A 25,168-nucleotide genomic window follows, 5' to 3' on the forward strand; every position below is an offset into this window, starting at 1 on the left:
CTCCTGGGCTGGTGGTGTGAGTCAGAGGTAGCACATGGACTGAGCATGTGTGAGGCCCTGGGTTCAGCCACCAGCAGGAAAAACAAGCCAAAATATAATTAGAATATAGATAATAAAGACTTTTCCTTGCATAGCTGTGAAATAGGACAAGGAAGGTTGCAGAATAGCATGCCAGACACAACCCCAATCTTATGAAATCCACAGCTACAATAAGATGCCTTGAGAGTATTTACTAACTTGTGTCACCTCTGGGGGTGGGGCCTCAGAAGATGGCAGTGTTTTGACTAGATTTTCTGTTTTTTAAAGGAGCTATTTCGAGGGCCAGGTGGTGGCAGTGATGCATGCCTTTAATCCTAGCACTCAGAGGAAGAGGTAGGTGTGAATCTCTGTGAATTCCAGGCCAGCCTGGTCTACGGAGTGAGTTCCAGGACAGCTAGAGCTACACTATGAAACCTTGTCTTGAAAAAAAATAATAATGTGCTGTTTGGGACTATGCTTTATTTGAAAAATCACAATTATATTTGTTGGAAGTGGAAAGGGTAAGACTGGAGAGTTCAAATGTGTTTCTTGCACATTTGAGTCTGGCTGTGACAGTAATTAGCTACCAGTGCTGCTGTAGAAGGCGAGTCTGGAAGTTGTGTGAAATTTCTGAATCAGAAACTGGGACAAGGAGATCTTGTCATCCGTTTTCAGGGATTCGTCCCCATTCTTCCAGTACAGCATCAGATCTTCATCTGTATATGCATCTCGGGGGAAAAGAAAATAAGTGAGCTGACACCTTTACTGTGGAAAGCAACACGGAAACCCTGTGGCACGCTGAACACTCCTGGCACAGGAGACAGCCCTCAACCTCAGGGCTCTCTGGCGGCACAAAGATGGGACAAGGAATGAGGCAAAGGTGTGAAAGTTGTGGATACTTACAGCTCTCCAGCTCCAAAGAGCAGGTCTGGGAGTCCAGGGGGAAGTGACTGAAGTCCATGTTGCACATGGCAGTGACAGTAATTCTGCACAACACAGAAACAAGCTGGCTTGAGTGGGGGCCATCAGCTCAGGCTCTGCCCACACTTAGGAAGACCCGGTATACCGCCTAGGGTGTCGGTAGCCTCGCTGGGTCACCTTTGGAAGTCAGGCATCTAAGCCATGGAAACACAACTAGAGCTTGGTCTTCTGGAACCTTGGCGGTCTCTTTTATTGGGCTTGCTGTCCCCCCTACTGCTGGGGTGTGGGTGTTGTCTACTAAGTGTCCACCCTTACATCCTTCTCTTGAGCCACCTCAGCCAGCAGGGCTGCTTTCCTCAAAGATGCTTGGGAGATGAGGCCTGCACCATTGTCCATCCAAGATAAGAGGATATCTGGTACTAATATTAATTCTGGTGGCTCACATGAACAGCCCAGGAATATGACCCTTGAATCTGCCAAGTTTGCATCAAAGTCAATCTGCAATAGCACTTAATAAACAGCAGCTACTGTTACTAATTTTAAGTCTTTATTGCCAGTCAACTTCAGTCATGGACTCTAAGGCATAAAAGGTCATTGTTCCCATCAAGTCTGGGCCAAACTAGTCTTTTAGCTCAACTATAAGGCAAACAAGAAGTTGCCATCTGCAGGGGTGGCATCAGACTGACTGACATCAAACGGCTTGTGCTCACCCATAGACCCTACTACAGAGACAAACTCACCAGGGCTAAAGGAGCTGGTGAGACCCTGGAATGACACTGGACAAAGGAATAATGGCCAAGGACCGTTACCTCATGCTGTATAGCACATGGCCATCTGGGAACACTCTCAGCATGATGTTGTCAGTTGTGGTGTCATGAGTGAATGACCTTTTGGAGTGAACAAAGAAGACATCAGGAACCCAGATCTTCTTCACAAGCCTGCCATCGAAGGTCATGCTCTTGTTGCTGGTGCTGGGGAAGGCCAGCCTCTCATCCCTCCAGTAATGCCTCAGGTACAGGGTCATGGTGAAGTCCTGGGAGCCAGGGAAGTCAGAAGTTCTTTAGATAGAGAGGCTTAGAGAGCATCACTCCATGCAACTGACCCATCATCCTCTACTGCAGAATACCCTCTGATTCACAATACGCATCACCCTCCACTGCAGAATACCCCAGATTCTGCTTCCAAATTTAGAGTGATGGCTCCGCTGTCCTGAGGACAATGACCGACATGATGGCACTGTGGCCATTAGGAAGAGAGTGGCTCATTTTTGCAACTGAGAAAGGGAAAGGAGAAGGGGAATGGGGAGGGGAAGAGAGGGGGTAGGAGGGGGTATGATATAGATGGGTCAAGCAGGAACCTTTTCAGATATCAGCCTTCAAGGCCACCTCCCTAGAAATCTCCCTCCAGAGTCTCAAACTACTCCCCTGAATGAAGGAAAGACTTGACTTTTAGGAACCCTTGAGGGTGTGGCAAATTCTATATGACATGATTTAGGTCAGTACAGAATATGTGATAAAGAGCATGAAGACCAAGTATCATAAATTGAGAGCTGTCAAGTCACCAACCAGACTGCTTACGTCTCTGTCCCAGAGCCAGCTCTGGGAGATGCAGCCGGCTTCAGGCATTGCGACACTACCTCAATAGGTTTCAGATGAGTGGCCACTTACAGAAACCTGGACAGTCAGGTGTCCCCATTACAATGATTTCTAGGTTTGGACTTTGAGGTCCTTGAAGGCAGAACTGTGTTCTTCACACACTGAGTTACCATGCACCATTGAATTTAGTGGCTAGCAAGATTCATGGTAAGTGCTCCATTCATGCTTGCAAGATGTGGGTTGGAGGGATAGCCCGTGTAGAGCACTTCTCTAACTCATGTAAGCACCTAGGGTCAGTCACTAGAACCATATTTTCTCAATGGAAAACTGGGGAGATAAGTGTCTGAGGCAGCTGCACATTTACTATGGCTTCAGCTTAGAGGCTTGTCTTGTTAAAACGTGTCTCCTGGCCTGCATACTGATGCCTTCCAGGCTTTAGACCATAAGCTGGAGCTAAGACACAACTTACAAGTCGGGAGGAAACTGCCCAGAAGACTTTCTTCTGGGAGCAGGTCAAGAAAAGAGTGGTGAATTAATAGCATACTGCAGAACTGGAGGGGAAGAATCCAAGGTTGGGCCTTCATGAATCTGTTCCTAGACTAATCTGGCTACCAGTGTACCAGCCCTTGCCACCAACTCCCCTTTCATGCACAGAAAAGTAGTAGCTAATATGTGAATGGGAAGGGACCAGCCAAATGCCCCTCTGGTCACACAGCTGGAGAGAGCATGCTTTGGTGGACACCATGGAGTGGGGTAGAGCACTGCATTGCAGATTCTCAAATTCCAGCTGTATGGTCTCTGTCTGCCATTCCCTTTTTGCTGGAATCCTACCCTCCCACTGGCTGTGGGTTCTCTAAGCAGGGCAAGCCATGTGTTCTGGTTGGTTTTCTGTCAGCTTGACACATGCTGACATGAGAGGAACCTCAACTGAGAAAACGCCTTCATCAGATGGCCTATTGGCAAGTCCGTAGCACATTTTCTTAATCAATGATTGGTGTGGGAGGGCCTGGCTCACTGTCACTGTCGGTGGTGACAACCTTGTGCAGGTGGCCGTAGGGTAAGAAAGCAGGATGAAGCTGGACATGGTGGCATATGACTTTAATCCCAGAAATGAGGAGACAGGGCAGGAGGATCTCTGTGAGACCAGCCTGTAACACACAGGGAGACTCTAACCCAAACACACACACACACACAAAACAAAGCAGGCTGATAAGCCAGGAAGCAGTGTTCCTCAGCGACTTCTGCTTCAGTTTCTGCCTGCAGGTCCCTGCTCTGACTTTCCTCAGCAATGGACCATTACCTGGAAGTGTAAGCAAACTAAACCCTTTCCTCACCAAGTTGCTCTAGGTCACCCATGTTTTATCACGACAGTAAAAACCCTAAGACTTCATTCTAGTCACTTCTCCCTAGGATGTCAATCTGAAGCCATGCTTGAGGGAAGGCATAGCCAGACTTGGTGCCTGACAGACTGCAGTCTAGGGAAGCCAGGCTGACCTCAGGCCCAGCTGAACCCAGCTGGTGGATACGGGAAGGATCTAGCAGGGTGTGCTCCAGTATCTTGGAGACCTTCACACCTACACCTTCCACACCTAGATCTACTCCTGCCAGGAGCTGTGGCTCTGAGGAGTTCACAGCAGGGACTTCCTCAGCCACATAGCTCTGCATCCAGCGAGGGGGAGCGAGCGCCTCAGTGCTAGAGAGTCTGCTTAGAGGTGCAAGACCTTGGATTTGTCAGCCAAAAACACAGAAGAGGGAGGAGTCAGATGAGAGGAAGAGCAGGAAAAGGAAAGAAGGGGGCAGGGGGAGGGAGGCAAGGAGGGAAGGGGGAGGGAGGGAAGAGGAGGGAAGGGGGAGAAGCTCCAGAATAAATCCATAGAACCGATCATGTAAATGATGAAGGAAAAACAGAGCCTGAGACCAGGAACTCGGAAGAACCTCTGAAGCAATTTTATCTCACCCGAGACATAAAAGACAAGAAGGAAACCTCCTGGGAAGACGAGGGGAAGGGGAAAAAGTTTGTCACCTGAAAGAGCAGTGCACCCAACACAGAGAGGACTAGCACACATGGAAGGGCGAGCTCCCTTTCAAGGTGACCGAGCTCCACAAAAGAGTCAAAGGAAGGGTGCGAACGTGGAGGGGGAGGGAAGAGGGGTTTCTGTGGAAGTGGAGTGGGGTGGGTCAGGGTGGGGTGGGGTGGGTCGGGGCGGGCCGGGTGGGGAAAGCTGTGCTCATACAAGAATGGACAATCAGAGCCCATCTCTAGCGCTCAAGTGTGATTCCCTGGGCCTCTTGCACGCTCTCATTGCCTCAGCAGTGCGAGCCCTCCCTGAAGCCCACTGCCTGGCGCAGTGCTCACCATGTCCACCTCGGAGATGCTGTCCAGACTCTCCACCTGCACGTCCACACCCACAGGGATGGCAGGGCCTGTGGGAGAGCAGAGACAGCTGAGGAAGGCACAGTCCTGTGGCTGAGGTGGCCCTGCAGGCACCTGCCCTGTGGAGTGAGGGCTGCCTGGGGCGGGGAGTGGGGGGGAAGGGGGTACTCAGAATTCTGTGTGGGGTTTTCTGTTCCCTCCTGGTGTATAAAGTGCTTTCTGTATCACTGAGGTCAGACACTGAGTCTGCAGCAGGCGCTGTTCCAGGCTGAAGGAAATGCTCTCTGTAACGAGCTGGACTCTGTCTCTGGCCCACGCGGCTTCTCAGGATGGATGGAAGTAACAGTGTGGCCTCTGCCCGAGGGAGAATCAAGGTTGAATCACCTTCCTATAGAGAAGCTAACAGACACCTGGTTCTGCCCTATAGTAGCTTTCAGTCTACTAGGAGATGGATGAGATCGCTACCAAGTTAGACACCGCCGCGGAAGGGGAGGACACCGGAGATTTTCACCGCAGACTTCTCCCACTGTTCATCTAGGGGTTATCTAGGAGCCCTGTCTTTCTCTTGATCTGGATGACAGTTACATTGAGGAGCTTATATTTAGTGAGAAGTTAGTGAGCTGAGCACGTACATAGTCTGTGCACGTTTTAGTGCAGACAATTTTTTAATGATTTTGATATTAATGATGGCAGACACAGTGGTGCATACCTACAATCCCAGCTAGTCAGAGTACTTAAGTCAGGAAGATTGAACTTGGAGGCCAGCCTTGGCGATTTAGCTGGACCATGTTTCAATCTTTTAAAATAAATGTTTAAAATAAAATGTTTTTAATATTAAAAAAACACAAAAGGAGAAACAAATAAGAACTTGGCATCTATCAAGCACATTTAACATCTTTAAATTCGTAGTCAAGCAGCTGCTCTAAAGAGGCAGGTGGTGTTGAGTCTGTAATTCAAATTTTTTCAGAGAGAAAATAACAGGTTCAGATGGCTTTACCAACAAAGCACTGATCGGGTAGGGGGAATTAGCACCATTCTATACCGTCACCTGGAAGCTATAGAAAGAATGTTTAAGAAACCAGAAGAGACATCCAAAAACATCAATTTATTTTATGAAGTCAAAACAAGGAATGAAAAGGCAAAATCACAAGCCAGCCTCACTCAGGACATGGAACCTAAACTCCTAAGAAGCCAACAACAGCATCCAGCACTAAACTTCAGGGTTAGTTGGTTGGTTGGTTGGTTTGTTTTATGGTATGTGTGTTTTGTTGGGAGTCAGATGCCCTGAGACTGAATTTACAGATGGTTCTAAGTTTCCAGGAGGCTGCTGGGAAGCAGACCCCAGTTCTCTTCAAGATCAGCCATATTTACCCACTGAGTTCCCACTCCAGGCCTCTGGCACTAAATTTTAAAAGACTGTACATCATGTTTAAGTCAGGTTTATTTAGGAATTGAGCATTTGTTTTAAGGTGGGGACTGTGTGTATATGTGTGGTACTCAGAATTGAACCGAGGGTCTTACACATGCTGGCCCAACACTCTACCACTGAGCTATAAACTGAGCTCTATCACTGGAAAGAATCAAGGGATTTTATAGCTAACAATAGTAAGCTCAGCGGTGCTGCAGAACAAACCCAGAGTATCATCTAAGATAGGCAAGAACTCTACTACTGACTTATCAGTATGCCCTCTTTGTGGAGACATCAGTTAACACGGTAGCAGGCTTATGGGGGCAATGTTAGAGGAAAACAGGGACCAAAGAGGATGTACTGTTGGTTTTTTCACTCTTTGTTTCTTTTGGCTCTTTCTTCTTTGGGGGCCCACCACCCATCCCCCAAATAAATCACATGAAGGCTTGTTCTTTCTTATGAATGCCTGGCCTTAGCTTGGCTTATTTCTAACCAGCTTTTCTTAACTTAAATTATCCCATCTAGTTTTTGCCTCTGAGCTTTTATCTTTCTTTATTTTATATACCTTTCTTTACTTCTTACTCAGTGGTTTGCTGTGTAGCTGGGTGGCTGACCCCTGACGTCCTCCTCCTTCTTTTCCTTTTCCTGCTCCCCAATCCTTTCTTCCCAAATTTCTCCTCCTGTTTATTCTCTCTGCCTGCCAGCCCTGCCCATCCTTTCTCCTACCTTGTTATTGGCCGTTCAGTTCTTTATTAGACCAGTCAGGTGCTTTAGACAGGCAAAGTAACACAGCTTCACAGAGTTAAACAAATGCAACACAAAAGAATGCAACACATCTTTGCATAATTAAACAAATATTCCACAGCATAAACAAATGTAACACTCTTCAAATAATATTTCACAACAAGAGGGGCCTAATGTTAGAATCTGCCTCTCCTGGGAACATTTGTCAGGTCTGCAGGGAACCAGGGGTGTGTGGGGTGCTTTAGATGATTTCTTGGGGCTCAAGGAAAGAGACTAGAGTACAGAGCCACCAATGTAGCTGTTTATACTGCATTCCTAAAGACCACACCTTGGTAGTGAAAATAGATGGAACTTTACCTTAATGTACAGAACTTAATATACTGTATATAGAAGTATACTTAATATGCTTCAGGTGTCTGTCTTTGTTACTTTCCTATTGCCATGACAAAGCCCCATGATGAAGGCAACTTACAAAAGGAAATGTTTAATTTGGACTTAATACTTGCAGAAGGTTAGAGTCCATGACCATCACTGGGGGAAATACGGCAACAAACCGGTAGGCAGGCATGGCACTGAGGCATTTAGCTGAGAGCTTATATCTTGACCCACAAACACAAGACAGAGCTAACTGGGAATGACATGCCTTTTTGAAACCTCAAAGCTCACCCCCAGTGACATACCTCCTCCAACAAGGTCACATGTCCTAATCCTTCCCAAACAGTTCCACCAACTGAGGACCTTGCATCCACTACATAAGCCTATGGGAACCATTCTTACTCAAACTACCACACTTTATTTCCTGGCCTCATAGGTTCTTGACCATATCCTAATGGAAAATGCATTTAGTCCAACTTCAGAAGTCCTATTTTCTTTCATAGTCTCAACACACTTTACAAGTCCATAGTCTCTTCTGAGACCTGAGGAAATGGAATACATGGGGCCTCTCCTTATCTCTTTCAGCAAAAGTTTTGGTTGCAACATTAAATTTTCTGGTGCTCTTTTTCTCCTCCAATTGTACATTTTGTACTGCTTTTTGCCCAGGTTGTTCTTTTTCATTGTAGACCTGCATAAAACAGTCAGATTAGGCTGTCTTGAAATCTCCTCTGCCAAGGAAATTAGTCCATTTTTTCCCCACAATTTTCAGGGAAAGTTTTAGGACAAGGGCAAAAAGCAGCCACATTCTTTGGGGAAAAAAACCCGAGATAAGAATGGGCCCAGTGGTTAATATTTTTTCCCTCTGTAACTTCTTGAGCTGGGCCTTCATAGTCCGCATTGCTCTCAGCACCACTGTCTTCCAAGCTCCTGCTAGGATGGCTCCTTCATCTCTGCTTACATCATTCAGCCACTTTCCTAGCCCAAAGTCCCAAAGTCTTACTCCAAAACAAAACACAACACAACACAACAAAGCAAAACCATCATGGTAAAGAATGTCACAGCAATACCCCATTCCTGGTACCACCATCTGCATTAGTCAAGGTTCTCTAGAGGAACAGAACTGATAGAATGAATCTATACATTTAAATAGGGATTTATTAGAATGGCTTACAAGTTGTGGTCCAGCTAGTCCAACAATGACTGTCTCCTAAAGAAAAGGCCAAAAACTGGAAAGTTGTTCAATCCATGAGGCTAGATGTCTCAGCCAGTCTTCAGTCTATATTTGAATCCCAAATGAATAAGTTCTAATACCAGCAAAGGCATGCCTCATCTGCAGGATAGATGAACTTGCCAGCAAGAGTGAGAGAAAGCAGGCAGAATGCAAAAATTTCCTCTTCAATGTCCTTTTATGTGGGTGCCACGATAAGGTGTGGCCCAGATTTAGGGTGGGGCTTCCAAACCTCAAATGATCTAATGAAGACTAATCCCTCACAGGTGTGCCTAGTTGCTTGGGCACTAGCTGATTCCAGATATAGTCAAATTGACAGCTAAGATTAGCCACCACAGTGTCAGAGAGTGAGTGGAAGCACCACCGGGTAACTGACTGACTGCTCTCAAGAAAACATTTGACCTTCTCCAGTCCCTACCCACACATACACTGCAGAATGATGGACGGTCGGCATGAAGCCAACATCATGTAGTTCCTCTGAATCTGTGCAAGAGGAGGAAAGGGTTCACTGTAGGCGTTGTTGCCTCACAGGTGGGCAAGAGTGAGGTCATTCTTGGGTCTACGGGGGACTGGGGAAGCAGTCTCTGAACATGTCACTCCTGTCCTCCTCAACCAGTTCTTTGGTAGGAGGAGGAGACTGCGGTAAGAATAATGGAAAAATCAGAGAATGGAAAACAAGCTCGGGGAAGCTACCTTGCCCTTGTTGGGGTTCTCTGATGTAACAAGCTCCAGTGAGAGTGGAGTCGCTTCTCTTTCTCAGTCTCCTTCTAGCCTTGCATCCTCTCTCATCTCCTTAGGTATCTTTCATACCGCCCAAAAGCTGCTGACTCCTTATGTCTGTGTCCCGGCCCTGCACACCAATATCCCCACGTTGTTATCATCTGGGTAAGGGCTAGGTAGGAGACACCCAGGAGCCTCTGGGAAAATCTGCAGGGTTTTGTATATTTGCACATGCATATGAATGCATTGCACTCAAGTGTTTATATGATACAGGTGGAGAAACTGAATTATCCTTATTCTGGGAAACAGACTTTTGCAAAAACCATACAATAACAAACATTAAAACAATTAAGCCAATGCACTGTCATACTGTCTGGGTCTGGTTTTGTCTTCATCATTGGCAGATTTAACCTTTGGGTCAGGGGGGCTTGACCTAAACTTGCCTAACCTCTTTCCTCCCCTTCATGCCAGGATAAAAGTCACTAAGGCAACATCTCCTTCTAGGTCACTGTATTATCACCTAAGAGTCTCCCAGTCTTGTCCATGACCTCCTCCTCCCCATACTCCCTTCCAAAGCCTGTGTACAAAGCTGACATCCCAAAGCAGTCATCTTTGCTTTTATTAGCTTTCCCAATACATCTTTTTCATGACCCAACAGTTCACCCTCAAGTCATTGGCCTTTTCAAGTGATCAATAAAGAGTAGCAGGCTGTTCTGATAAGCAGTTACATTAGCATGCCATTGTCACTCTGGCAGGTCTCACTTACCTTTCTCCTCCTGACATCACCTTCAGTGCTAACTGAATAGAGGAGTTGGCCTACAGAGGGCTTATTCCATGCTAGAGGAAGTATTGTCTCTGTTGACCTCCTGGCACTGATGTTTGGGTTACTGAGGGACTACACTGAATATCTGGTTCCCAGTTATCTGGCAGGCATCCATAATGGATCTCAGTACTATCTGTGATCATCAGTGACCCTGGGCTCCAACGCTGTGTGGCAGAGTACGGTTTCCCCAGCAGAGTGGACAGAAACAGGATTGAGACCATACATAGAACATAGTAGAGGGACCCAGCAGCAAAATGCCATGGGCTGGCTACTCCCAAGCATTGTTAGCAGTGCATGTTCCTAGTTACCGTGGAAACTGAAAAAAGAGTATCTGTGAGAGCCTGTATTACCTGTTGAGAAGTTGTCATATCAAGTGAATAAAGAACTCATTGAGGGTTGTCCAAAGGCAAGGGATTCTTCGGACTTCTTCACAAAGCCTCTTTTTATGATGGAATGTTCTCAAACCAACAAAATTAGTTAAAATGAAAAACAAAACTGTAGTAATAATACCTTAGTGGTTGTCTTAACTTGACAGTTTTAGTCAGATTGCTAAAGAAACAAATCATGGCTGAGAATATTATTTTGTAGTAGAATATGTAGTTAGCACATGGGGAACCCTGGTTTCAATCTCAGCTTACAAAGACACAGAGAGACATGTAACGTCATTTCTTTCCCACCAGCTGCCTGGGTCCCGCTGCTGTCTCTGCCCCCAAATAACACATGAGACACTGTATTAATTATGAAGCTATTGGCTGTTTGCTATGGTTTCTTGTTGGCTAGCTCTGACTAATATATATTTTTATAAGGTCTTATCTTACCGAGGACACAGACTCATGCATCCTCTCTTCCCAGGATCACATAGCAATTCTCTACTCTTGACCACATTTCCCAGAATCCTCCTTGACTCCTAGTGCCACCTATCTTCCTTCCCTATTGGTCAACAGTGCTTTTTTTATCAACCAATAGGACAACATATACACAGAAGGACTTCCCCCTACAGAGACAAGAAGGAAGGAGGATGGAAGGATAGGGGAGAAAACAAAAGACTAGATACTAGCATTGCAGCTTAACTTGAGTAAGCCCTCACTTGCATGGGTGCCTCCTAGGTCCGCACAGCTTCACTGACTGACCAGCCAAGTCTTAGCATTCCACACTGATAGTGTCTGCTACAACAAGCCCCGATCAGTGCAGCCAAGTTCTGGAAGTGGCTGCTATGGTTCCTTTCTCCATTGGCTTAAGCCAATGAAAGGAGACATGCACTGAGTGATGACAGGTGTACCCCCATGTGCAATTGGAGGCTAAAAGAAGGCCTACTTAACTCCAAATAATATATAGAAATTCCAAATACAGCCGGGCGGTGGTGGTGCATACCTTTAATCCCAGCACTCGGGAGGCAGAGGCAGGCGGATCTCTGTGAGTTTGAGGCCAGGCTGGACCAACCTCCAAAACAATACAGAGAAACCCTGTCTTGTAAAAAACCAAAAAAAAAAATTCCAAATACAATATAGGCAACACAGAAAACTCCAGGGGTTGGAGAACATGTATTGCTCTTCCAGAGGACCTGAGTTCAATTCCCAGCACCCACCGGACTACTTAAGGCAGACTTCAGGTGTGAGTAGCCCAGGCTGAGGTAGCCATTTCCTTTTGCTGCTGTTGGCACTCAGCCTGTGCACCCCTGCATCTCCTGTACCCCGGTATCCCCTGCACCCCTGCATCCCCCACATGTCTGCACCCCTGAATCTCCTGCACCCCTGTACCCTTGCATCCCCTGCACCCCTACACCCCCTGCATCTGCCTTGCTGCTAAGACATTTCCTAGGTCCCTTTTCCTTTCTGGTCAGCCTCTTCCTTGTAACCCATCACTTCCGCTGCCTCCATGACACAACTAGCTGTGTTTCTCCTTCCAAGAGGGTGAAGCCCTTTCCTTTCCCAGCAGACACTTCCTACCCCCTGAGCCAGCTGTCCTCCGAAGCAGCTGACTTAACCTCTCTCCTGGGGGTGAATCTCTGGCCCAAATAACACAGTTGAATTGTTTCTTCAATTTTATGCCCTAGACATGCATACCTACTATGTGAATCTAGCATAAACCCACTGTGACTGGTGAAATAGCTCGGCAGTTAAGTCCTTGCCGCACAAGCCTGATGACCTGAATTCCATCCAGAACCCGTGTTAAACACATTGCCTTTTAAAATGCAAAAGCCTGTAAGATAAATTAATTTCTTAATCCTCCAACAGTCACACAAGAGGGATGTCTGACAGCTGGGCGTTCTGCGAGGCTGTGAATGAGCATGTGTCAAGGACTTTACATATATTAGCTCTGATAGCTCAGAGAGAACCCTGTCTGTCCATTACCGTTCCCATTTTATAAATGAGCATCAGAGGCTCAGAAAAGACTGACTGAGGGTATCCTAGGGTTTGCTGACGCCTCGGCAGAAATGTGATGGGGGTGAAAGTCATCTCTGCCCCAGGAAAATGGGGTGGAGGTCCTGAAGGCTGTTGGAGAGCAGAGACAAGAACAGCAGCAGCCTGCCTGGGTTTGACCTGGTCGATCTCCCTCCCATGTGTGTGGTTACGTGAGGGGCGTGTCTGTGTGCTCTGCTATTCTCCATCCTTAGGAGACACGCTGGCTCCTTTCCCAGTTGCCATGGCCTGGATGCACAGGTCCCACAATGGATGCGTATGCCCCACAAAATGAGACTGTGGGACTCCAACTGCACCCCAGGTGATGCCATGGAGGAGTGGATAATTAGATCACGGGCGTGGAACCCTCTCTTGAGTGAGATTCACACTATTTTAAAAGGGGTCTCGGAGAGGTCCCCACCCATTCACCATGATGAAGGGGAGAGGGACAAATAGTGACACTCTTATGTTGTGTTTTAAGGACACATTGTACTTCACATTGTAGAATAGGGTCATACATACATTGTAAATAGCTCAACACGGGTGTACTATAAAAATACTAATGGTTTGTTTGTTCAGAGTCAACTCCTAGCCTGGTAATCCTGCAGAAGCATTGTGAGGCCCCCAGGCATGCCAGCATGCAAGCCCCGATGCCCAGAGAGCTGCTGGCATCAGTCACTCCAAAGCTCAGTCCTGCCCCTCTGGGCCGATGGTCAGCTTATCTTTTAGGGACACCTTGCTGTTTCTCTCCTTCTGTCTCCAGCACTTTCTACAGCCTGGTTTCCACTCACTATTTATTAGCTACTGCCTGGAGAGGAGACATAATCTACTCTCTTTCTGAATAAAGAACAGTTCAAAGATCCCATGCCCAGTCCTGTGAAACAGCTCAGCCTAGGAAAGAAAAGTGCCTGCCGCCAAGCCTGACAGTCTGCCTTTGATCCCTAGAGAACTCCCAAGAGTTGCCCTCTGATCTCCACACTTGTACCAGAGCAGGAGCACACTAAATAAATAATGGTGAAAGTATATATATTTTAAAATACTCAATTCCTGGGCCAGCGAGATAGTTCAGTAGGCAAAGTTGCCTGCCACCAAGCATGATGGCCTGAGCTTGACCCCCAGCCTTCACACCACATGGCACTAACACACCCGTACACATACAAGCATGAAATAAATAATGCCACTGGGGGAGTTGTTCTTGTTTTTTTGAAACAGGGTTTCTCTTTGTATAGCCCTGGCTGTCCTGGAATTTGCTCTATAGACCAGAGTGGCCTAAAACTTAGGGATTTTCCTGCCTCTGATTCCCGACTATTGAGATTAAAGGCATGCACCACCACTGGCCAGCTTGTAATTAAAAAAAAAAAAAGACTAAATGTCTGTTTCTGGTCATTGTATTTGTGGTGACATTATGCTGACACAGGCCGAGCTTCACTGCAGCAGCACCGGGGACAGATGAGGCGAGGCAGCCAGTGAGGAAGGAAGCTCTCTTCTTACCTCCAAAGGCCGGCCTCATGGTGAAGTCATGATCATCGACTCTGAGCAGAGGCCGAGGTTTTCCTGTCCGGATCTTGGTCACATCGAGGTTCTTTTTATACAAAGGACTGCAAAACAAAACAAGAAACACAAAACCAGAGGTGTTTCCTATGGGAGAGGCCACAGGGACAGGTGACTCCCTGCAGGGTCCATGTACAGGTGACTCCCTGCAGGGTCCATGTGTCACATACGTTTTCTCTATATTCACACACACACACACACACACACACACACACACACAGGGGAAGGGAAATGCTAAATGAGTCTCCCCATCACCCACACCCTCACAGGGATATTCACCAGAGGACAGGCCCTTCCAGAACGTTTCTGAGAGCAGGTGTCTTCCCATGAATATTATCCTACCTGGAAAGTTCTTCCTGAGTTGTGAGTGAATGAAAAGTGGTTAACTTGCAGGATGGTGAAGATTACCAAGCTTTTCTTTTTAAAAAATTTCCCATGGCATAGCATAGGTGGCAGAGGCAGGTGGATCTCTGTGAGTACAAGGCCAGCCTGGTCTACAGAGTGAGTTCCAGGAGGTCAGAGCTGCATAGTGAGACTCATGTGTTGTGATATGGTTTGGTTTTTTTGTTTGTATGTTTGTTTTTCGAGGCAGGGTTTCTCTGTAGCTTTGGAGGCTGTCCTGGGACTTGCTCTGTAGACCAGGCTGGTCTCGAACTCACAGAGATCCTCCTGCTTCTGCCTCTGGAGTGCTGGGATTAAAGGTATGTGCCACCAATACCCAGCTATGATATGATTTGTAATAAATATTCTGTCACATAAGCAAATGCAAAGCTCCAAAAGGTTGTTTTCCCCGGCTAGACCTGGAGCGGCTCCTGTCAGCCCAGGGGACAGGTCTTACACCCCCATCTAGCTCAATTCCCTCATTGTCTTATCCTCTTTCCAGGTTAATTTTGTCACCATAACCACATAGTCCTAGAGCAGTCAGATCCAGAATACTGTGAAGTGTTTGCCTACTGATTAGGTTAGGCAAGTCTATGTGGGGCACCTAAGCTGTACCGTTTGTATTTCTCAAGGCAACCTAAAAGATGTAATCTGAGCTCATCTCTGTGTGTCTGTGCCAAGCACAATGCCAAGCACACACTAGACGTTCCCCAAAGTGGAAGCAATATGAAGGATGCACCAGCCAGCTTCTAGAAGAAATTTAAACTGATTCTAGCACATTTGGCCAAACTTGTTTTAAACCAGATGCTTCTTGACCTTAGCTGTACATTAGGATTCCCAGAGAGCTTTCAAAAATCCTGATGCTTGGGTGCAACCCAGGTCACTTCATCCTGTTTCTCTGGAAGGGCCCCACATTAGCTAATTTTCCTACAGCCACACTGAGGACCACTGCTCCAAAGGTGACATCCTAAGACCTTGTGGCACCTCAGTGGTTGGCTTAACCACACTGTCATCACCCAGGGAGCTGGCACACTGATGCTGGGGGCTGGGGTGATTCTGAGGAGACAGCAGTTCCAGGATTCCCCAAAGCCCTGGGTGAGCGGAACCTGAAAACTGGCAGCACTTTACTCTGGAGCTGCCTTCGGTAATTTCCAGAGCTGCCTGGATACACATCAGTGCTAACCACGTGGCTTAAGAGGTGAGGTGAGAACGGAAGCAGGCCTGCGGGCTGTTGCGTGTAGCATTCTGGGCGTTGGAGAGATAACGGACACTTACGTTCTGTGTGCTTACCACCCTTCCTCATACTCTCTTTTTACCCTCGTGCTCCTGCCCACCCACTCACTTTTAGGAAAACCAGTGTTTCCCGTCTACACTCTAGGAGAAAGGCAGCAGGTTTCCTCTTGTGTGACCTTGGGGACCCTTGTCTGAAATCCTGCACCAGCTCGGCACAGACAGTATAATGTAAAGCTGTGTACATCCATGAAATAAGTAGCCATTAGAAATTAGATAGCCATTTACAACTTAGACAGAATCCAATCCAATTACTCTCCTGTTACACACACACACACACACACACACACACACAGGCACACACACACACACACACATGCACTCGTGCTCGCACACACACGCACGCACACATACACACTAGCCATGTGTAAGTGCTCAAGATCAACTCACAGCTTGTGGTTTCTATCTTGGACAGTATAGATATAAGATAGATAAATGATACTTCCATAACCACAGGACATTTTATTATTATCTCAGTGCCAGGTAATGGTTAGCCAGCCCCCTGAGCCAGTTAGATCCCTTTATAAACCGCGGTCTCCAGCTTAGGGCTTTTGGGGAGTTTTAGGTACCCATCTCACAGCCCAGGACCTGCCATTCATTCCTCAACTTCCGGTGAAGGCTCTGACTTCACCTGGTTCTCTTCCTTCAGCCTTGGGGATGTCAGCATCCTATGGGCAGCCACCTGGTAGTTCCCAGTGCCTGGAACTACTGGACATACGTCTGGGAGCAGCTGCTCTGCCTAACATGCCCACACTGTGGGAGAATGTTGCTCACATCCTCACTGGCTTGTAACCTAGTTGACCATAAACAAGTAATGGATAAGTGATGTCCCTTCAGGGGAATAAGAGAGAGATGGTTTGGCAGGGAAACTATGGAGATGTGTCAAGGAGAAGTTTTCTGGGACCCGGAGGAAAAGAGGAATGGGTGGAGGGAGCCGGGAGAGTGCAGGGCCAGGGGGACGTGGGACACCTTCAACCTGGCAGCCACTTACCTGGCTCAGTCCATCTGGTTCCAGCTGACCCACAATCAAGCCTTTTGACTCTGTCTCCAGAAAGTCCTGTATTCTCTTCCACTGTGAGGTTCTGAGAGGCATCTGACTCTCCCTGACACAGGGTCCTGGAACTCTGCCCTCAACCCCTGCTGCCAGTCCCCAGCTGCTCCCTCCGCCATGGCTTATTCCCATGAGCAATTAAACTGGACTCCAGTTCCTTCCACTTGGGACCAAAGGTAAGCAGAAGTCCAGTGTAGGCTAGCCTGCTCTCACCACAACCTATCGGCTCTTACCGGAAGTGACAGCGACAGACAGGTGTTACATTCCTCTTTGTTTCCCTTTATAAAACAACAGAGTTTACCTTTAGGAGGCGGCTTTGGTTCCTCTCTGTACACAACTTCCATTAGCCACATACTATCCCACTGTAGGACCTTTGTGACAATGGATGAGCCTGGCCCGACACGCCGTTGCCACCAGAGTCCATGTTGACCCCAGGGGTCACTCTGGTGTCTGCCATTCTAAAGATTTGAGTAAATGCAGTGATGTGAGCTATGACAGTACCATATAAAGTAGTTTTGCTGCCCCCACCCCAACACCTTTTAGTCTCAAATTCTTCTTTGTCCCAAATAAATAAACGAATACATAAATAAATACTATTTCTCCAAAGAGCTGGACTCTGTGTGCTCCAGCCGTCCCAGTATTCAGGAGGCAGAAACAGGCGGATCTATGAATTAAAGGCCAATGTGGTCTACATAGCGAGTTCCAGATCAGCCACAGCTACACAGTGAGACCCTGTCTCAAAAAAAAAAAAAAAAAAAGACGAAAGATTCTAATGAGACAGCAATGCATGAAATTGCATGTGGATCTATATGTAACACAGAATGCTCAAGAAAGTTTGCACTATGCAAATGAGCCACAAAGGCCTGTGCTCCAAACATGAGAACCGGGTCCTTTCTGCACTGCCTCTCTCTGAACTACTGCCTTGGTTTGCTTTCTGTTGCTGTGATAAACACCATGACCAAAATCACCTTAGAAGGATACAGGTTATTATATCTTACAACTTACAGCTCATCAAAAAGGGAAGACAGGGCAGGGACCTGGAGGCAGGAGCTGATGCAGAGGCCATGGATCATCGCTGCTCACTGCCTGGCTCCTCATGCCTTGCTCAGCCTGCTTTCTTATACCCAGGACCACCAGCCCATGAGTGGCACTGCCCACAACGGCTGAACCCTCTCACATCTATCATTGATCAAGAAAATGCTCCATAGACTTTCCCAAGGGCCAGTCTGATGGAGAGCTTTCTCAGCTGGGGCCCTCTCTTCCTAGATAACTCTAGCTTGTATCCAGTTGACAAAAATAAACCAACACACTCTTCCTGAGGTGACCTGTGAAAATGGTTCATTACTCTCTTGACTCAGAAAACCCTACAAAATCATGCAAGTCAAGAGGTTCGAATCTTCAGGTTCACTTTAAGAACACCCATGAAACTGCCCAGGCCATCAAGGGTATGTGTATCCAAAAAGCCACCAAATACCTGAAAGATGTCACTTTGAAGATGATGTGTTCTGGGCCACTAAGGAAAATGGATGGAAAAAACCAAAAGAGAATAAAAGTCCCCAACTAATTGAGGGGGGGTTACACGAGGTTACCTGATCAGAAGCCCAGACCCACGAGCAGCTGCAACAGTATCGGCAGCTGCTCCCTTAGCCCACAATCGTAGGATGTGCTCTGGCCGTGGAATCCCAGACCACAGATGTGCCAGTTAATTCTACCTAACCAAAGGCAGTCATTGTCTTCTCAAGGCTCTTGTCTTGAGATAACTTTGTATAGAAACTTAGTGTGCTAAGTAATCTCTGTAACTATGGAAACCCTACTGAGATTACAGCCTCAGAACTCCTCCTCCTCTCTTCTCAAGGCCTTCAAGTCTCATGATAACCAGTGGTATGCTAAGTAATCTCTGTAACCATGGGAACCCTGCAGACTGGGACTTGCAGACTCAGGACCCCCCTCCTTTTTTTTTCCTTTAAAAGTGCATTGCTTTTGTGGCCCGGGGCTTCAACTCTCCAGACAGAGTTGAGCCCTAGCTAGCTAGCTGGTTTTCTGGAATAAACGGACCTTCTTGTACTTGCATTCTGTGTCGTTAAGCTTCTTGAAGCCTTAGGGTCCTCTCTGAGTGGGCACAACAGAAGAAGCAATGTGTGTGACTCCGGGGGTACAATGGTAGAGTCAGCAGGGGTACCTAGGCCAAACAGGGGGGCTGGACACAGGGTCGGTGGCCAAAGAGGAGTGCTGAGTTTTTCCTGCACATGCTTAAAAATGCAGAGAGTAATACTGAGCTTAAGGGTTTAGACGTAGATTCTCTGGTCATTGAACACATCCAGTGAAGAAAGTACCTAAGATGTTAAGATGGGCTGATGAACTTAGAGAGCTCATGGCCGGATTAACCCACACATGAGCCTGCCCCCCCTCCACACACACACATAGAGATGATCCTCACAGAAAGGAACAGACTGTTCCAGAGCCAGAAGAGGAGGTTGCACAGAAGAAAAGACATCCCAGAAGAAACAAAAACTTATGGCATGGGAATAATAAATTCAGCATAAAATAAATGCAGATAAAAGTGAAGGTCTTTTGGTCTTCTGTGCAAGCAGTTTCAGATTGCCTGTTAATCATCCCTGTTGGGAGGGGCATGTTTAACATACTGGAAAGGTTTACTAAGGTGATACAGCAGGGAAACAGAGAAAGAAAACTAGCCACAGTTTCATTGAATTAGCATTTACGGGGAAGCTGTTATGTAAAAAATTGGGTATATGATAAGTCTGCCTTTAAATCTTACTGATTTGGGAGGGGAACCAGAGCATTAAACTGTTTTCTGTCATCAGTGATTGGGGATCAGCTGTTTCAGTGACCTTTCCTGGCCTCTGAGGGCAGCCCAAACAGGTGTGCACACTTTTCTGAGGCTGCAGAGAAGGGTCAGCAGTAAAGACTGCACGCTGTTCCCGCAGAGGACCTAGATGACCTCTTGCTCAAGCGCTAGGACCTCTGACCCCCTCTTTCCTCTAGCTGTACAGTATAAACACAAGGAAGACAAATCGAAAGTTTCGGAAACTGACTTTACAGGGAGTGTAAGGTATCTGGTATTAGGGCTTGATTTAAATCTGTTGGAAATACAAATTTGAAAGTCATGCATTTACTAACAAACTTGGAAGTGGTTGCCTGCCAGTACTCCATCCCTAAGCAATTTTCTATATGCATTTGTCTCTTGTGCTCTTTTCATTAAAAAAAAAACCCATAGTATGGAAAAAAACCAAACCAACACAGCTGCTGAACTCTCTCCTTGCTCCCACTGGAAGTGGTTCCAATAAACGACTCTGCTTCTGCAGCCGCCTCGCTGCTCAGTCCTCTGCTCCAGGACATAAGAACCAGGAACCTGGTCCAGAGCCACCGAAGCACGACACCCGCCAACATCAGGGCCATAAGCGGATCCCTGAAAAGACTGCAGGGGAGGTGCCCGAGATGCTCACAGGGCTTAACAGATCACGGACATTAACTGTGCCCTCTGCCTCACCGCGCAAATCCTTCCTCTCAACACACTTTCCACGTCTATCTGGGGAAGCATTAGTCAACCGGAAGTGGCAGAACACCATCACTCCAACAGGATACAGCGGCCTTAAATCCGTTGCCACTGAAGCTCGGAATTTTTTAAAGGGACTTGTTGTTTAATAACTGGAGTCACCGAGGTCTTGTGGGCTCTGAGCTTTTGTCCACTTTTCTCATGCATGGTCCTTGGTTCCAGACTCCTGAGCCACACCCTCTTAGTAAGAAGTCAAACCTGGTTGGGCGGTGGTGGTGCACACCTTGAATACCAGCACTCGGGAGGCAGAGGCAAGCTGATCTCTGTGAGTTCGAGGCCACTCTGGTATATACACACATACATACATACATACATACATACATACATACATACATATATATATATATATATATGCATGCTCACAGTGGCATTGCGTCATGCAGGCACTCAACTGTGAACTTCAGACACTCCTCACGGATCATCAAACCCCTTCAGTGTGAGAAACTGAGGTTCAGCACGATTAGGAAAAACCTGCATGGCCGGAGAGCAGCTTCCCTGGCTTCTCGGCTCCTAAGAGTTTCTTGGCCCAGCAAAACAGAACCTTGGTGAAAACCAGCAGAGGGATGGCCAAGGTCAGGGCTCAGAGAGACGGTAAGCTGGAAAGGAGAAAACAAAGGGAGCCTAGGTTCAGAGACTGGAGCGGACAGAGGCAGAACTGAGCCTCTGCAGGCAGGAAAGGGGCAGGTGAGGCAGGGAGGAGCCTGCAGGGAGGAGCCGGCTGGGGCAGGGAGGAGCCTGCAGGGAGGAGCCTGCAGGGAGGAGCCGGCTGGGGCAGGGAGGAGCCTGCAGGGAGGAGCCGGCTGAGGCAGGAGGCAGAAAGACAGTAAGAACAAGAAATTGTTGGGTGAGAGGAACAGACTCCACGGACAGCAATTCAACACAGGAACACCAATGGCCGGAAAGCCAGCAGCAGGTTTCAAAGGACAGCTGCCGCAGGGTGACTGTTTTGTGTGAGTGGGTTGCCAGTGGATGCAGGAAGGCCATCAGGTTAGAAGGCATGTGATTGTGTGTGTGATTGTGTGATTGTGTGTGTGAGTGTGTGTGATTGTGTGTGTGAGTGTGTGTGTGAGTGGGTGTGTGAGTGTGAGTGTGTGTGTTTGTGAGAGAGTGTGTGAGTGATGTGTGTGAGTGTGTGAGTATGAGTGTGTGTGAGTGTATGTGAGTGATTGTGTGTGTGAGTGTGTGATTGTGTGTGAGTGTGTGTGTAAGTGTGTGAGTGTGTGTGTGTTTGTGAGAGAGTGTGTGAGTATGAGTGTGTGTGAGTGTGTGAGTGATTGTGTGTGTGAGTGTGTGAGTATGAGTGTGTGTGAGTGTATGTGAGTGTTTGTGTGTGTGAGTGTGTGATTGTGTGTGAGTGTGTGTGTAAGTGTGTGAGTGTGTGTGTGTGTGGTAACACCCATGTGGTGTGTGGCTGTGTGAGGGAGACCGCACATGCTCTGTGTTTGTGAGTAGAATCGCATGGACATATATTCATATGTGAACAAGACTTCTCAGAAGGGTTCCAAAGCTGTGGACAAAGGGATCCGGTCAGATATTCCTACTTGTCAGTATAGCTTAACGCCTATGTATTGAAAATTTCAAAACTAGAGTGTCCGAAGCACGGCTAACCGCCCCCAGCCTAGCTCCGTGGTTTGACAACATGAGCGTCCTGAGAGGCAGAGAGACGCGCCGCAGTGCTCTCTAGTCTCCCGCCAGCCTCGATTCAGCGAGCGCACACCCTTTGGCTCTGTTCACCTTTTCTCACCCTCCTCACGGGACAAAGTTCAGGAAATGGTTCCCAGCCCAGTGTCAGATTCAAGCTGCCCCAGGGCCCACATAGTGCCACTCTGGGCATTCTGAGAAGCCACAGCCAGGCTGCTGAGTGGGGTCCTAGGGTGTGGGCCCTATTCTCAAGGGACGGTTCCCTGCAGTGCTATTCATTTAGTGCATGAACCAACAACGGAGTGACTCACACCCCTGCATAAAATGAGCCTGTTAAGGCCATTTCCCAACATGTTCTCAGTGGGAGGAAGTCCCTACTGTTTTATCAGTTCCAAGAATCAATGATCTGAGCCCCTTTCCAAGGTTCCCAGTGCCCATTTGGATCAGGAAGATTCTAGAATTCTATTGCGAAGGCACCCATACGAAGTGGCCCACACCAAGGTTTCCCAGCCTCCTTTGACCTTATATCTCCTTTTCCCAGGACACCTGATGACACTTCCCAAAATTAGAGCTCAGAGATGCGACTGAAGCAGGTGTTTCTGGGGGCCCCCTCTGCTTCAGGCCTGTGCTTCTGGACACATAACCAAGACAAGTTTGGGCTAGGCTTCCTGGCTGAGCAGGACAGACTCTCAGGGAGACCCAGGTGTCCCAAAGTAACAGGCACCAACCGACGTACTAGAAGTCCATGATGATAATTCTTATACTTAGCTTCTTTCTGAAAATAAGGAGGCAGCCAAACTTAATCTAGTATGCCTATTCACAACTCTCTCTCTCTCTCTCTCTCTCTCTCTCTCTCTCTCTCTCTCTCTCTCTCTCTCTCTCTCTCTCTCTCTCTCTGTGTGTGTGTGTGTGTGTGTGTGTGTGTGTATGTACAGATAAAAGGGAAGGGTGGGGATTCAAGGTACAGTTTTCAGAAACTGTTACCAGTAACAAACAGTACATGGCCAAAAACATTTGAAGGCCATTGACCTAGACAATTTGCCTCCCATGCTCAAGGCCCCAAAAATAAACTAACAAAGAACCCATTTATTTATATTTAGAGCACACGTTCTCGGAACACCTGGAGGAACAGGTGCAAACCATTTCACACATGGCCGGAGGGTTTCAGTCAAGTGATGCAGGGAAACTGTATAAGGACTTGATGTGACCTATTAACCAAACACACAGTCTTCTTCATGCCCAACAGACCTTGTGCCTCAGAGTGGAGAAAATTTTAATACAAGGGTTTTCAGCACAAATCCTGGGCCTAAGCAGTAATTCTTGGAAATGTTCACAGCAGCATTCACTGTTATTGAACATGTGCTGCTGACAACTTAACAAACGCTTTCTCTGGAGTTCAAAACCATAACACAAGGCCCGTTGATGTGATCAAGTTCTTCCCTGGTAATTAGAGGAGACTACCCCAATTACATTTTGTCTGTTTTTGTCATGCTAAGGGTCTACCTTTGGGCCTCACATGCACTACAAGCAACCTGCCTCGGAGCAACCCTTCAGCACCGTGTGTTTGGTTAATAGGTCACATCAAGTCCTTATACAGTTCCCCTTCAACACTTGACTGAAACCTTCCGGTCGACCTCCATGTTCCCTGCAGGATATGGCCTGGCAGAAGCAAAGCAATCAGGAAACATGACTTTCACCCATCAAGTCTGAGCCATCTACCAAAGTGCTCTTGACGCCCACGGGCTTCAGAATCAAGGCTCTCTACAGCACAGTGCCCAGCACTGTGGCAGACGCCAGCACTTTGGGGAACAGGAAGTCCCCCTAGCTGGGGTATTGTAGTAGGACATTTAAGAAGGTACTCACTAGCCCTTCTGGGGAAACCTACTGGGAATTCCCACCCCAACTGGCAAGCCTACCTTTGCTTGGGCATTTCCAGCTGCCCCGTCCATCTCTTCCTCCCGGGCTTTCTGCTCTCCACGAGAGCCATCAGACAAAACAATAACAAAGTCACTCTCATAAAACAAGGCATTCTGCAGATGTCTATGCTGTAGTAGGCAGCTGTGCAGGGGCCTTCAACGGAGCAGACGCCCCCTGGCTTAACCATGGATCCTGTCTCCAGCTTCCTGTCAGTGCTTCTTGAAGGGGCTTCGAGGGCATTGTTGGCAAGGCTGAGTTTCCCAACCTACTAACTGACACTGATGCTCACACACGCCTGACCATGACACACAGGTCAGGCTTTGTCCTCCCCTCTGCTTAGAGATTGACCATTAGTCAAGGAGTTCGTCCTCCTGGGAAGCCGGGATTCCTCTGACCCTAGAACAGCTTTGGCTAAGGCTGTTACATAAAAAAATTTAAATCTCTTGAACATGGCAGCTTTTTGCTGAGATCACTAATCTCTGGCTGCATAAAGCCAGTCTGTCACATCCAGTATCCAGTCCGCTTTGATTTGGAGTGGATTTGCATGTGTTTGGGGAAAGCTAAGAAAAAACCCTGATGATGGTTCCAGAGGGCTCTTTGATCTAAAAGAACATGCTTTGCCTATGGCTGAGGATAGCCGCTTTTGACTCGAATGTGTACCTTTTTTTCTTTAGAAAAAAAAACCATCAAAGACATGCATTTTGATTTTGAAGAATAGCACAAAGCAAATAAAAGTCATGATTATGTAACCTCTTTCTCTTACTGTGAGCACTAAACTATCTTTGCTCTTTGACCCTGAAATGTGTAAAGTCAAACATCATCAGTAGGCTGGATTTCTGTTCTTTGAGATGGAATTGTGCACACTAGAAGTATAGAGATATAAGAGGTCATGTTTAACCTGTTATACAATGCAATATGTTTAAAAATTACTTAAAGCTTGGTTGGTGTGTACGGGCAGTGAGTTTAGAGACAAAATTGGACTTTTATTATGTAGGGAAGAAAGAATCAAAGTCAGGAAAGAGGAATGACATGGACATCTTATTTTGTATGGGTTCCTGTTTGAACCAGTTGTTTCAGGAAGCAAAATACCAAAGAGGATGATGGAAGAATGTGCTAATCCCAGAGACTGAGGAGAGAGACCACTGACCCAAAGTGTCA

General features: G+C 47.2%; 1 protein-coding gene and 1 pseudogene across 1 annotated transcript in view; one reads left to right on the forward strand and one right to left on the reverse strand.

The window, feature by feature from the left end:
• Gabrr2 (gamma-aminobutyric acid type A receptor subunit rho2) overlaps positions 1-24,373 on the reverse strand; it is a 39,335-nt gene extending 14,962 nt beyond the window's left edge. Inside the window, exons 1-6 of the mRNA XM_040740459.1 lie at positions 24,010-24,373; positions 14,097-14,203; positions 4,891-4,958; positions 1,749-1,972; positions 922-1,004; positions 606-746 (exon numbers count right to left, since the gene is read on the reverse strand). Coding sequence (XP_040596393.1) covers positions 606-746; positions 922-1,004; positions 1,749-1,972; positions 4,891-4,958; positions 14,097-14,203; positions 24,010-24,197 — 811 coding nt within the window. The 5' untranslated portion in view covers positions 24,198-24,373. The remainder of the gene's footprint in view (positions 1-605; positions 747-921; positions 1,005-1,748; positions 1,973-4,890; positions 4,959-14,096; positions 14,204-24,009) is intronic.
• LOC121137772 lies at positions 18,212-19,407 on the forward strand (annotated as a pseudogene).
• Positions 24,374-25,168: the final 795 nt, after the last annotated feature.

This window comes from Mesocricetus auratus, unplaced genomic scaffold (assembly GCF_017639785.1).
Source record: "Mesocricetus auratus isolate SY011 unplaced genomic scaffold, BCM_Maur_2.0 Super-Scaffold_6730, whole genome shotgun sequence".
In the NCBI taxonomy this organism is placed as follows: domain Eukaryota; kingdom Metazoa; phylum Chordata; class Mammalia; order Rodentia; family Cricetidae; genus Mesocricetus; species Mesocricetus auratus.